This window comes from Haemorhous mexicanus, chromosome 33 (genome assembly GCF_027477595.1).
Source record: "Haemorhous mexicanus isolate bHaeMex1 chromosome 33, bHaeMex1.pri, whole genome shotgun sequence".
Taxonomy (NCBI): domain Eukaryota; kingdom Metazoa; phylum Chordata; class Aves; order Passeriformes; family Fringillidae; genus Haemorhous; species Haemorhous mexicanus.
The window spans coordinates 2,008,626-2,023,193 of NC_082373.1; the positions used below are offsets into that span (position 1 = coordinate 2,008,626).

The 14,568-nt window shown below is 38.3% G+C and overlaps 1 protein-coding gene across 1 annotated transcript; it reads right to left on the reverse strand.

Moving 5' to 3' along the window:
• Nucleotides 1–253: 253 nt before the first annotated feature.
• Nucleotides 254–14,366, reverse strand: HOXC8 (homeobox C8). Its single transcript, XM_059872027.1, is given in 3 exon segments — nt 254–460; nt 462–697; nt 13,872–14,366. Coding segments are annotated over 3 exon segments (759 nt in total). The 5' UTR covers nt 14,335–14,366; the 3' UTR covers nt 254–400.
• Between the last annotated feature and the right edge of the window lie 202 nt (nt 14,367–14,568).

The window sequence follows — 14,568 nt, forward strand, 5'->3', positions numbered from 1 at the left end:
TTCGGAAAAAAAGAGGTAAAACTTCGGGATAAAGGGGGAAATTTCGGAAAAAAGGGGAAAACTTAGGGATAAAGGGGGAAATTTCGGAAAAAAGGGGTAAAACTTAGGGATAAAGGGGAAAAACTTAGGGAAAAAGGGGAAAAACTTCGGAAAAATAGAGGTACAACTTAGGGAAAAGGGGAAAACTTAGGGATAAAGGGGAAAGTCTTCGGAAAAAAGGGGTAAAACTTCGGGAAAAAGGTGAAAACTTGGGGGAAAAGGGTAAAACTTGGGGAAAAAAGGGGGAAAGGGTTTCGAGAGCAGGACCGAGGGGGAGCTCCCGGCCAGCCCCGGCAGGCAGCTCCCACGCGGGTCCCGCTCGACCTTTAAAACAAAAAAAAAACAACCCCTCCCGCGGGGCTCAGTCCTTGCTCTCGTCCTTCTCCTCATCCTCCTTGTCCTCGTCGTCGTTGCCTTCCTCCCTCGGCTTTGTCCTCGTCGCGGCTGGCGCCGGGCAGCTTGTCCTTGTTGTTCTCCTTCTTCCACTTCATGCGGCGGTTCTGGAACCAGATCTTGACCTGGCGCTCGCTGAGGCCCAGCGCGTGCGAGACCTCGATGCGGCGCTTGCGGGTCAGGTACGGGTTGAACAGGAATTCCTTCTCCAGCTCCAGCGTCTGGTAGCGCGAGTAGGTCTGGCGGCCGCTGCGCCGGCCCGGAGCTGCGCCCGGAGACAGCGAATCGATGGGTTAGAGGTGGGGTTGGGGGAAAATGGGGGATTTAATAAATAGATAGGAGTTTGGGGGGGAAAATGGGGGTTTTTGGGGAAATAGAGATGGGGTTTGGGGGGAAATAATGGGGGGTTTTAATAAATAGAGATGGGTTTTGGGGGGAAATAATGGGATTTATTAATAAATATATAGGATTTTGGGGGGAAATGGGGGTTTTTTAATAAATATATAGGATTTTTGGGGGGGAAAATGGGGTTTTTTGGAGAGCAAATGTGGATTTTGGGGGGAAATAATGGGGGTTTTTAATAAATAGATAGGATTTTGGAGTAAAAAATGGGTTTTTTTGGAGAGTAGATGTGGGTTTTGGGGGGGAAATGGGGTATTTGGAGAGTAGAGATGGGGTTTGGGGGGAATAATGGGGGTTTTTAATAAATAGATAGGATTTTTGGGGGGAAAAATGGGGGTTTTTAATAAATAGATAGGATTTTGGGGGGAAATAATGGGATTTATTAATAAATATATAGGATTTTGGAGTAAAAAATGGGGTTTTTTGGAGAGTAGAGATGGGGTTTGGGGGGAGAAATGGGTTTTTTTTAATAAATATATAGGATTTTGGGGGAAATAATGGGGTTTTTAATAAATAGATATGGGTTCGGGGGGAAATAATTGGGGTGTTTTTGAGAATAGATATGGGTTTTGGGGGAAATAATGGGGGTTTTTGAGAATAGATATGGGATTTGGGGGGAAAAAATGGGATTTATTAATAAATAGATAGGATTTTGGAGTAAAAAATGGGGGTTTTTTTGAGAGTATATATGGGTTTTGGGGGGAGATATTGGGGTTTTTGGAGAGTAGGGATGGGGTTTGGGGGGGATAATGGGGGTTTTTAATAAATAGATATGGGTTTTGGGGGGAAAAATGGGGTTTTTGGAGAGTAGGGATGGGGTTTTGGGGGAAATAATGGGGTTTTTGAGAATAGATATGGGTTTTTGGGGGAATTATGGGGGTTTTCGAGAGTATGTGTGGGTTTTGAGGGGAAATAATGGGGGTTTTTGGGAATACATATGGGTTTTGGGGGGAAAAAATGGGGTTTTTTTGAGAATAGAGATGGTTTGGGGGGAAAATGGGGGTTTTTGGAGAGTAGAGATGGGGTTTGAGGGGAAATAATGGGGTTTTTGGGAATAGATATGGGTTTTGAGGGGAAATAATGGGATTTATTAATAAATATATAGGATTTTGGGGGAGAAATGGGGGTTTTTTAATAAATAGATAGGATTTTGGGGGGAAAATGGGATTTATTAATAAATATATAGGATTTTGGGGGGAAATAATGGGATTTATTAATAAATATATAGGATTTAGGGGGGGGAAATGGGGGTTTTTAATAAATAGATAGGATTTTGGGGGGGAAAATAGGGGTTTTCAATAAATATATAGGATTTTGGGGGGAAATAATGGGATTTATTAATAAATATATAGGATTTTGGGGGGAAATAATGGGATTTATTAATAAATATATAGGATTTTGGAGTAAAAAATGGGGGTTTTTAATAAATAGATAGGATTTTGGGGGGAAATAATGGGATTTATTAATAAATATATAGGATTTTGGGGGGAAAATGGGGGGTTTTAATAAATATATAGGATTTTGGGGGGAAAAATGGGATTTATTAATAAATAGATAGGATTTTTGGGGGGAAAATGGGGTTTTTGGAGAGTATGTGTGGGTTTGGGGGGGATAATGGGGGTTTTTAATAAATAGATATGGGTTTTGGGGGGAAAAACGGGGGTTTTTAATAAATATATAGGATTTTGGGGGGAAATAATGGGGTTTATTAATAAATATATAGGATTTTGGGGGGAAAATGGGGGGTTTTGGGGAGTATGTGTGGTTCTAGGGGGGAGATAATGGGGTTTTTTGGGAATATATAGGGTTTTGAGGGGGGAAATAATGGGGGGTTTGGGGAGAGAGATGGGTTTTGGGGGGAAATAATGGGGGGTTTTAATAAATAGATAGGATTTTGGGGGAAATAATGGGATTTATTAATAAATATATAGGATTTTGGGGGGAAATAATGGGATTTATTAATAAATATATAGGATTTTGGGGGGAAAAATGGGGGTTTTTAATAAATAGATATGGGTTTTGGGGGGAAAATGGGATTTTTTAATAAATAGAGATGGGTTTTTGAGGGGAATAATGGGGGTTTTTAATAAATAGAGATGGGTTTTGGGGGGGAAATGGGGTTTTTGGAGAGTAGGGATGCGGTTTGGGGGGGAAAATGGGGTTTTTGGAGAGTAGATGTGGGTTTTGGGGGAAATAATGGGGTTTTTGGAGAGTAGAGATGGGGTTTGGGGGGAATAATGGGGGTTTTTAATAATATATAGGATTTTGGGGGGAAATAATGGGGGTTTTGGAGAGTAGAGATGGGGTTTGGGGGGAATAATGGGGGATTTTAATAAATAGAGATGGGTTTGGGGGGAAAATTGGAGTTTTTGGAGAGTATATGTGGTTTTAGGGGGAGGAATGGGGTTTTTTTAATAAATATATAGGATTTTGGGGGAAATAATGGGGGTTTTTAATAAATAGATATGAGTTTTTGGGGGAAAAATGGGGGTTTTGGAGAGTAGAGATGGGGTTTGGGGGGAATAATGGGGGATTTTAATAAATATATAGGATTTTGGGGGGGAAATAATGGGTTTTTGGAGAGTATATATGGGTTTTGAGGGGAAATAATGGGGTTTTTTTGGGAATAGATATGGGGTTTGGGGGGATAATGGGGTTTTTAATAAATATATATGGTTTTTGGGGAGGAAAATGGGTTTTTAAAATAAATATAGAGGGGTTTGGGGAGGAAAAGGGGATTTTTAGAATTAGATATGGGTTTTGGAGGAGAAATGGGGTTTTTTAGAGAATAGAGATGGGTTTTGAGGGGGAAAATGGGTTTTTTTGGGAATATATATGGGTTTTGGTGTAAAAATGGGTTTTTTTGAGAGTATATGTGGGTTTTGAGGGAGAAAATGGAGTTTTTAGAGAATAGAGATGGGTTTTGAGGGGGAAAACGGTTTTTTTGGGAATAGATATGGTTTTTGGGGGAAAATGGGTTTTTTTAGAGTATATATGGTTTTGGGTTGAAATAATGGGGTTTTTTTGAGAATAGAGATGGGTTTTGGGGGGAAATAATGGGTTTTTAAATAGATATATAGGATTTTGGGGGGGGAAATGGGGTTTTTTAGAAAATAGAGATGGGTTTTGGGGGGAAATGGGGGTTTTTAAAGGTAGAATTGGTTATTGGGGGGGAAAAATGGGGGGTTTTTTTGGGAATATATGTGGTTTTTTGGGGAAAAATGGGGTTTTTTGAGAGTAGAGATGGGTTTTGGGGTAAAAATGGTTTTTTTTGGGAATATATATGGGTTTTGAGGGGGGAAATGGGGTTTTTTGGGAATAGAGATGGTTTTTGGGGGGAAAAAATGGGTTTTTTTTGAGAGTAGATATGGGTTTTGGGGGAGGAAAAGCGGTTTTTTTTGAGATTATATGTGGTTTTTGGGGTAAAAATGGGATTTTTTTGAGATTATATATGGTTTTTGGAGGAGAAAATGGGATTTTTTTGAAAATAGAGATGGGTTTTGGGGGAAAAATGGGGATTTTTAAAGATAGAATTGGTTATTGGGGGGGAAAATGGGATTTTTTGGGGGAAAATTGGGGTTTTTTTGAGAGTAGATATGGGTTTTGGGGGAGGAAAAGCGGTTTTTTTTGAGATTATATATGGTTTTTGGGGTAAAAATGGGTTTTTTTGAGAGTAGATATGGGTTTTGGGGGGAAATAATGGGGTTTTTTAGAAAATAGAGATGGGTTTTTTGGGGAAAAATGTGGGTTTTTTTGAGAATAGAGATGGGGTTTGGGGAGGAAAAGGGGATTTTTAAATAAATATATAGGATTTTGGGGGGGGAAATGGGGTTTTTTGAGAGTATATATGGGTTTGGGGGAAATAATGGGGTTTTTTTGAGAATAGATATGGGTTTTGGGGGGAAAAATGGGGGTTTTTGGAGAATATATATGGTTTTGGGGGGGAAATGGTTTTTTTTAATAGATATGGGTTTTGGGGGAAAATTGGGATTTTTTAATAAATATATAGGATTTTGGGGGAGGAAAAGGGGGTTTTTTTAATAAATATATATGGTTTTTTTGGGGGGAAAATAGGGTTTTTTTGAGAATAGATATGGGTTTTGGGGGGAAATGGGGGATTTTTAGAAATATATAGGATTTTGGGGAGGAAAATGGGTTTTTTTTGGGAACATATATGGTTTTTTGAGGGGGAAAATGGGGTTTTTTGAGAGTATATGTGGTTTTTTGGGGGGGAAATGGGGATTTTTTAATAAATAGATAGGATTTTGGGGAGGAAAAGGGGATTTTTTTTAAAGATAGAATTGGTTTTTGGGGGAAAATGGGGATTTTTTAAAAAATAGATGAGGTTTTGGGGAGGAAAAGGGGGTTTTTAAAATAATAGATATGGGTTTGGGGGGAAAAATGGGGGTTTTTAGAAATATATATGGTTTTTGCTCGGGGAAATGGGATTTTTTAGAAAAATGGATGAGGTTTTGGGAGGAAAAATGGGATTTTAAAAAAATAGATATGGGTTTTGGGGGAAAAATGGGATTTTTTAGAAAATATGTGTGGTTTGGGGGGGGAAATGGGATTTTTTAGAAAATAGTTGGGTTTTTTGGGGGGGAAAAAGGGAAAAATTGGGGTTGGTTTGGGGTTGAGGGGAAAGAAGGGGTTAAGGGGGGGGAAAGAGATTGGGAAAAGGGAAAGGAAAAGGAAAAAAGGGAAGGAAAAGGAAAAAAAGGAAAAAAGTGAAGGAAAAAAGGGAAGAAAAAGGAAAAAAGGGGAGAAAAAAAAGGAAAAATAAAAGGGGGGAAAAGGAAAAAGAAAAGAGGAAGAAAGGGAAGAAAAAGGGAAGAAAAAGGAAAAAAGGGAAGTAAAGGAAAAAAGGAAAAAAGGGAAGAAAATGGGGAAAAAAAAGAAGAAAGGGAAATAAAGGGGGAAAAGGGAAGAAAAGGAAAAAGGAAAAAATAGGAAGAAAATGGAAAAAAGGGAAGAAAATGAAAAAAGGAAAAATAGGAAGAAAATGGGAAAAAAGGGGAAGAAAAAGGGGGAAAAAGGGGGGAAAAAAGGGGAAAAAAGGGAAGAAATGGAAAAAAGGGAAGGAAAAAAAAAAAATAACAACCCAAACAATCAAAACACAACAAAAGAAAGAAAACAAAACAACCTGCAGAACAACAGCAAAAAACCCAAAAAACCTAAAAACAGAAATAAAAAAAAGAAAAACAAACACCAATAAACCCAGCAATAAAAAAAATAATAATAATTTTAAAACCCCAAATAACCCCATCAAAAAACCCAACCCTCCAATAACCCCACCGAAACCCCAAATAATTTTAGAAATAACACCCAAAAAAACCCAATAAAACCTCACCAAAAATGACCCAAAACTTCCCCCCTGAGCTGTTTTTTTTCCCCAAAAAACCCCAAAATTTCCATTTTTCGCCCTTTTCCCCTGTGCTCTCCCCTTTTGGCCCTGTTTCATCCCTTTTTTCACCCATTTTCCCTCATTTTTTGCCCCTTTCTCACTCATTTTTTGCCCCTTTTTGCCCCTTCCTCCCCCTTTTTCATTTCTTTTCCCCAATTTCCCCTTTTTTCCCCTTTTTGCCCCTTTTTGCTCCTTCCCAAAAGGGGAAAATCCCCAAAAAATCAAATTTTTCCTAGGAAATGAGCTTGGTCCACCACAGACCCCTCAGCAGCCTCTTCCCTCCTAATTTTTAAATTTTATTTTAATTTTTTCTCTTTTCTTTCCTTCCTTCTTTCTTTCTTTCTTTCTTTCTTTCTTTCTTTCTCCTTTTTTCTCTCTTTTTTCTCCTTTTTTCTCCTCTTTTTCCTCTCTTTTCCCCTCATTCTTTCTCTTTCCCTCCCCATTTTCCTTTTTTCTTTCCCATTTTCCCTCTTCTTCCCCTTTTTTCCCTCTTTTTTCCCTCTTCTTCCCCTTTTTCCCTCTTTTTTCCCATTTTTTCCCATTTTCCCTCTTTTTTCCCCCTTTTTTCCCATTTTCCCATTTCCCCTCTTTATTCCCTCATTTTCTTTCCCTTTTCCTTCATTTTTTCCCCTTTTTTCTCCCTTTTATTTTCCCCCTTTTTTCCCATTTTTCCCATTTTTTCCTCCCTTTTATTTTCCCCATTTTTTCCCATTTTTCTCCCTTTTATTTCCCCCTTTCCCCCCCTTTTTTCCCCCTTTTATTTTCCCCTTTTTTCCCCTTTTTTCCCCCTTTTATTTTCCCTTTTTTCCCAATTTTTCCCCTTTTTCTCCCTTTTATTTTCCCCTTTTTTCCCCTTTTTTCCCCTTTTTTCCCCCTTTTATTTTCCCTTTTTTCCCCCATTTTCCCCTTTTTCTCCCTTTTATTTTCCCCTTTTTTCCCTTTTTTCTCCCTTTTTCTCCCTTTTATTTTCCCCATTTTCCCCCATTTTTTCTCCCTTTTATTTTCCCCTTTTTTCCCCATTCCCCCTTTTTTCCCCCTTTTATTTTCCCCTTTTTCCCCCTTTTATTTTCCCCTTTTTTCCCCCTTTTATTTCCCCTTTTCCCCCATTTTCCCTCCTTTTTTCTCCCTTTTATTTTCCCTTTTTTCCCCATTTTCCCCCCTTTTATTTCCCCCTTTTCCCCCCATTTTTCCCCCATTTTTTCTCCCATTTTATTTTCCCATTTTTCCCCTTTTTTCCCCATTTTTCCCCATTTTTCTCCCTTTTATTTCCCCTTTTCCCCCCATTTTCCCCCATTTTTTCTCCCTTTTATTTTCCCCTTTTTTGCCCCTTTTTTCCCCATTTTTCCCCATTTTTCCCCCTTTTATTTCCCCTTTTTTCCCCATTTTTCCCATTTTTTCTCCCTTCTATTTCCCCCTTTCCCCCCATTTTCCCTCTCCCCTTTAACCCTTTCCCTCCCCCACCCCCAAAATTCTCTTTTCATTTTCCACAAATTCCCCCCAAACCCAGCCGGGGGGGGAGGGGCCGCTCCTTTTTGCCCAAAATCTCCACTTTTCCCCTCAAAACCAACCCGGAAGGGACAAACAGCGAGAGAGGGGGTTAAAAAAAAGCCAAAAAAAACCAAATTAAAGCAGGAAAAAATACAAATAAAACCAGCTGAGGCCGCAGTGGCGGCGCCAATGAAAAAATCAATTTATTTTGGGGGAAAAAATAAATAACCAGATTTCCTTCTCTTTTTTCCCCTTTTTTTGGGTTCTTTTGGGTGCTCTGAAATGCTCGGATTTCGCCCTAAAATTCCCCAGCTGGTTCGAATTACCCGCAGCTGAAATTTGATTTATTTCCCTGCTTTTCCCCTCTTTTTCCAGGCTTTATTGTGAATTTCCCACTCTATTTTATTTTATTTTATTTTATTTTATTTTATTTTATTTTATTTTATTTTATTTTACTTTATTTTATTCTATTCTATTCTATTCTATTCTATTCTATTCTATTCTATTCTATTTTTATTTTTTAAAATTTTATTTTATTTTTATTTTATTTTATTTTATTTTATTTTACTTTATTTTATTTTATTTCATTTCATTTCATTTTATTTTATCTTATTATATTTCATTTTATTTTATTTTTAATCCCAACCCCACAGCCCCAGGCCGAGTTCTAATTTTATTAATTTTATTCTACTTCTAATTCTAATTCTAGTTTTAATTCTAATTCTAATTCTAATTCTAATTCTAATTCTAATTCTAGTTTTAATTCTAGTTTTATTTCTAATTCTAGTTTTAATTCTAATTCTAATTCTAATTCTAATTTTTAATTTTAATTCTAATTTTAATTTTTAATTTTAATTTTAATTTTTTTTCCCCTCCCCGCTGCAACTTTTTCCTCCGGAGGCGCCACGGAAATAATAACAAAAAAAAAAATTAATAAAAATAAAACAACAGCGATATAAATCCGAAATAACAACGCAAAAAATTATTTAAAAATTACAAAAAATTACGAAAAAGAATCAAAAAAGAGAGAGAAATCTTGAGCAACATCCGGAAATCCTGCGGGCCGGCTCCCGCCGCTCGGGCTGCGGCTCCCAGCGGGTTAAAAAAAGGCATTTTGGACATTTTTGACATTTTTGACATTTTTAAGAGCTCTGCTCTTATCAACGCGCCAACGACCTCGTGGGAGCCGTAAAAAAAGCCCTAAAAAAAAAAATCGCCAGTTTTGCTTTTTGAGCCATTTCTGCGCTTTTTAAAGAGATTTTCTTTTTTATTTTTTCAGGGAATCCCCTCGGTTTGTTTTGGTTAAAAAAATAAAATAAAAATAAAGATAAAGATAAAAATAAAAATAAAGATAAAAATAAAGATAAAAATAAAGATAAAGATAAAAATAAAGATAAAGATAAAGATAAAAATAAAAATAAAAATAAAAATAAAAATAAAAATAAAAATAAAAATAAAAATAAAAACAAAAAAATAAAAATAAAAATAAAAATAGAGATAAAAATAAAGATAAAGATAAAAATAAAAATAAAGATAAAGATAAAGATAAAGATAAAAATAAAGATAAAAATAGATAAAGATAAAGATAAAGATAGAGATAAAAATAAAGATAAAGATAAAGATAAAGATAAAGATAAAGATAAAGATAAAGATAAAGATAAAGATAAAGATAAAGATAAAGATAAAAATAAAAATAAAAATAAAAATAAAAATAAAAATAAAAATAAAAATAAGAGTAAAAATAAAATTAAAAATAAATAAAAAATAAAACTATTTGGGTCCGGGCTGATGTTTTTATGGTTATTATTTAAAAATAAAAATGAAAAGAAATCGATTTAAATATAAATATGAAAATAAACGTGTTTATGAGGAAGAAGGGATGGGCGTGCCCGGGGGCAGGTCGGGATTTTGGGGAGAAGGCTGAATTTTGGGCTAAAACCTGGGGATTTTGGGCTAAAACCTGGGGATTTTGGGACAAGAGGCCAGAATTTCGGGAGTTTTGGGACGGAGGGTCAGAATTTGGGGCTAAAATCCGAGTTTTGGGAAACGAGGCGGGAATTTCCCCCTAAAAATCGAAATTTGGAGAGGATTTCCAGGTGAAAGGTGGCGATTTTGGGGGTAAAAAGGCTGAAATTTGGGCTAAGAGGCCTCAGGAGGATGTTGGGGTGGAAGGTGTGAATTTTGGGGTGAAACGTTGGAATTTTGGGGTGGAAGGTGGGAGTTGAGCTCAGCACGTCACGTTCCAACATCTGCACACACACCGAGACACAAACGGCCCCAAAATGCCCCAAAAAACCCCAAAACCACCCCAAAAACCCCAAAACCACCCCAAAAAACCCCAAAACCACCCAAAAAAACCCAAACCACCCAAAAAACCCCCAAACCACCCCAAAAAACCCCAAAACCACCCCAAAAAACCCCAAAACCACCCAAAAAAGCCCCAAAACCACCCCAAAAAACCACCAAAACCACCCCAAAAAACCCCAAAATGCCCCAAAAAACCCCAAAACCACCCCAAAACCCCAAAATCACCCAAACAAACCCCAAAACCACCCCAAAAAACCCCAAAACCACCCCAAAAACCCCAAAATCACCCAAAAAACCCCCAAACCACCCAAAAAAGGCAATTCCAGCCCAAACAGCCCCAAATCCAGCCCAACCTCCTTCTCTTTTCTTCTCCTCCCCCTCCTCTCCTTTTTCCCCCTTTTTTCCTCTTTTTTTTCCCTTTTTCCTCCTTTTTTTCCCCAATTTTTCTCTCTCCGCCCTCCGCCGCCTCTCGCTGAGCCCCAAATGAACCAAACTCGACCCAAAGAGCCCCAAAAAATCCCCAATCCAACCCAAACACCGAATCCACCCCAAAGAGCCCCCAAAAAAGCCCAAATCTGCCCCAAAGAGCCCCAAAAAAGCCCAAATCTGCCCCAAAGAGCCCCAAAAAAAGCCCAGATCTGCCCCAAAGAGCCCCAAAAAAGCCCAAATCTACCCCAAAGAGCCCCAAAAAAGCCCAAATCCACCCCAAAGAGCCCCAAAAAAGCCCAAATCTACCCCAAAGAGCCCCAAAATTGACTCAAAAAAAACCGAATCCACCCCAAAGAGCCTCAAAACCGACCCAAAAAAGCCCAAATCTACCCCAAAGAGCCCCAAAATTGACCCAAAAAAGCCCAAATCTACCCCAAAACCGACCCAAAAAAGCCCAAATTTAACCCAAACCCCCAAACCCACCCCAAAGAGCCCCAAAAAATCCCGAATCCACCCAAAGAGCCCCAAAACCGACCCAAAAAAGCCCAAATCCACCCCAAAGAGCCCCAAAACCGACCCAAAAAAGCCCAAATCTACCCCAAAAAAGCCCAAATCTACCCCAAAACCGACCCAAAAAAGCCCAAATCTACCCCAAAAAAGCCCAAATCCACCCCAAACCCCCAAATCCACCCCAAAGAGCCCCAAAAAAGCCCAAATCCACCCCAAAACCGACCCAAAAAAGCCCAAATCCACCCCAAAGAGCCCCAAACCCGCCCCAAACCAGGCGAGACCATTAAAAATAGACCCAAAAAAACCCAAAAAACAGAAAAAAAACCAACTCAAGCCCCGCCCCCGTCCAGAAAAGCAAAAATAAAAATCTAAGAATAGCCCCCAAAACTATAAAAACACCAGAAAAGCAGCAAATACCCGAAAACCCCGTCAAATACCCTAAAAAAGCACCCCAGAAATTCCTGTGAGGGATAAATAAATAAAAGGCCCAAACCCCCAGAAGTAACTCAAATAAAATTCAGGAAAAAATCCTCAAAAATAAACAAAAAAAGACCCCAAAAGAAAACCCAAAAAAACATTAAAAAACTCAAAAAAAAGCAAAAAAAAAACCACTTTAAAAATCAAAACAACACCAAAAAAATCCCCCCAAAAATACACAAAAATACACAAAAAAACCCGAAAAAAATCCCTCAAAAATGAGAATTTTAGAAACAAACAAATAAACAAAAAAATCTTTTAAAAATGGCCCAAAAAAAACCCAGAAAAATAAAGAAAAAAAAACTTCGCCCGTGAACATCAGAACACAAAAAAAAACCTTTTAAAAATCCGCAAAAAAATCACAGAAAAATAAGGCACAAAAACATTCTTAAACATCGAAACAACGACAAAAAAAAACCTTTTAAAAATCCGCAAAAAAATCACAGAAAAATAAGGCACAAAAACATCCTTAAACACCGAAACAAGGACAAAAAAAAACCTTTTAAAAATCCACAAAAAAAAAGAAAAATAATCCACCGAAAAATACCCAGAAAAATAAGGCAAAAAGCCACCCTTAAACACCAAAACAACGGCAAAAAAAAAAAAACTATAAAAAATAAAATAAAATCCAGGAAAAAAAATTTAAAATGAAAGACCCTTAAACACCAAAATAACGGCAAAAAAAAACTTTTAAAAACCACCAAAAAAATCCCAAAAATCCACCTAAAAATACCAGAAAAATAAGGCAAAAAATCGCCTTTAAAGATCAAAACAACGGCAAAAAACCCTTTAAAAATCCACAAAAAAAACCCCGAAAAATCCACCTAAAAATACCCAGAAAAATAAGGTAAAAAATCACCCTTAAACATTAAAATAACGGCAAAAAACCCTTTAAAAATCCACGAAAAAAAACCGAAAAATACCCAGAAAAATAAGGTAAAAAATCACCCTTAGACACCAAAACAACGGCAAAAAACCATTTAAAAATCCACAAAAAAAAAAACCGAAAAATCCACCTAAAAATACCCAGAAAAATAAGGTAAAAATCCACCCTTAAACATTAAAACAACGCCAAAAAAACCCTTTAAAAATCCACAAAAAAACCCCAAAAACAAAACAAAAAAATCCACCGAAAAATAAGGCAAAAAATCACCGTTAGACAGCAAAACAACGGCAAAAAACCCTTTAAAAATCCACCAAAAAAAGGAAAAATACTCAGAAAAAATAAGGCAAAAAACCACCGTTAGACACCAAAACAACGGCAAAAAACCCTTTAAAAATACACCAAAAAAATACGGAAAAATACCCAGAAAAATACAGTGAAAAAATAACGCAAAAATCCACCGTTAAGCACCAAAACAACGGCAAAAAACCCTTTAAAAATCCACAAAAAACCCCAAAAAATACCCAGAAAAATAAGGCAAAAAAATTACCCTTAGACACCAAAACAACGGCAAAAAAACCCTTTAAAAATCCACCAAAAAAAACCCCAAAAAATCCACCTAAAAATACCCAGAAAAATAAGGCAAAAAATCACCCTTAGACACCAAAACAACGCCAAAAAACCCTTTAAAAATCCACCAAAAAACCCAAAAAATAGCCAGAAAAATAAGGCAAAAAATCACCCTTAGACACCAAAACAACGGCAAAAAACCCTTAAAAAATCCACCAAAAAAAAAAAAACCGAAAAATACCCAGAAAAATACCCAGAAAAAATAACGCGAAAATCCACCGTTAAGCACCAAAACAACGGCAAAAAACCCTTTTAAAATCCACCCAGAAAAAAGAAAAATACCCAGAAAAAATAAGGTAAAAAATCACCGTTAAGCACCAAAACAACGGCAAAAAACCCTTTAAAAATACACCAAAAAATACCCAGAAAAATACCCGGAAAAATACCCAGAAAAAATAACGCAAAATTCCACCGTTAAGCACCAAAACAACGCCAAAAAACCCTTAAAAAATCCACAAAAAAACCCCCGAAAAATACCCAGAAAAATACCCAGAAAAAATAACGCAAAAATCCACCGTTAAGCACCAAAATAACGGCAAAAAAAAACCTTTAAAAATCCACAAAAAAAAACCCGAAAAATACCCAGAAAAATACCCTGAAAAAATAAGGCAAAAACTCACCCTTAAGCACCAAAATAACGGCAAAAAACGCTTTAAAAATACACCAAAAAATACGGGAAAATACCCAGAAAAATACCCAGAAAAAATAACGCAAAATTCCACTGTTAAGCACCAAAACAACGCCAAAAAACCCGCAAAAAGCCAGAAAAAAAATCAAAAAACCACCAAAAAACGCGGAAAAAAATTAAAATAAAATCACCCACCAACAGCAAAAAAAAAAAAAACCCAACAAAACCCCCATTTCCCCCCGGCAATAAAAGGCTGAATAAATCACCATGAAAGCGCTCACCGTGCGGCCTCATCCAGGGGAACATCAGGCTGGGCGAGGAGCTCTGGCTGAGGTGGCCCGGCTGCCCCTCGGCCCCGCCGCCGCCGCCGCCGCCGCCGCCCGCCGAGGATTTACAGTCCGCGTAGGGCACCGCGGGCGCGTCCTGCTGCGCGCCGTAGAGCGCCTGCCGCGGCAGCGCCTCGTAGCCGTAAAACTTGGAGGCATCGCCGTGACACGCCAAGGCACACGGGGCGTTCTGCTGGTAGCCCGAGGCGTTGGAGATGCCCGAAGCGCCGTGGTGGAAGAATTCCTGGACGTGGTGCGAGGGATGCTGGAAGGACGGAGCGGCGCCGCCCGGGCCGTAGAGGACGGCGGCGTGGCTGCGGCCCACGCTCTGCGGGAAGCGGCAGTCGTAGTAAGTCGGCTCCAGGGATTCGCCGCCTTTGTACTTGGAGAAGAGGGGGTTGACGAAGTAGGAACTCATGACCCTCGCATGCAAAAAGAAAAAAAAAAACCGGGGGGAAAAGCGGGGTGCGGAGAGGGGAGGGAAGGGTTAAAGCGGGGTGCGGGGTTTGGGGGGATGCGGGGTGGGGATGGGGGAGAGCAGGGTGAGCTCCGGGGAGTGCGGCTGGAGTGCGCTGTTGGTGTTGGAAAGTCGGGTTTAGATCGCGGGAAAATCGGGGTTTGAAGTGAGGTTTGAATCCGGGAAAATTGGGGT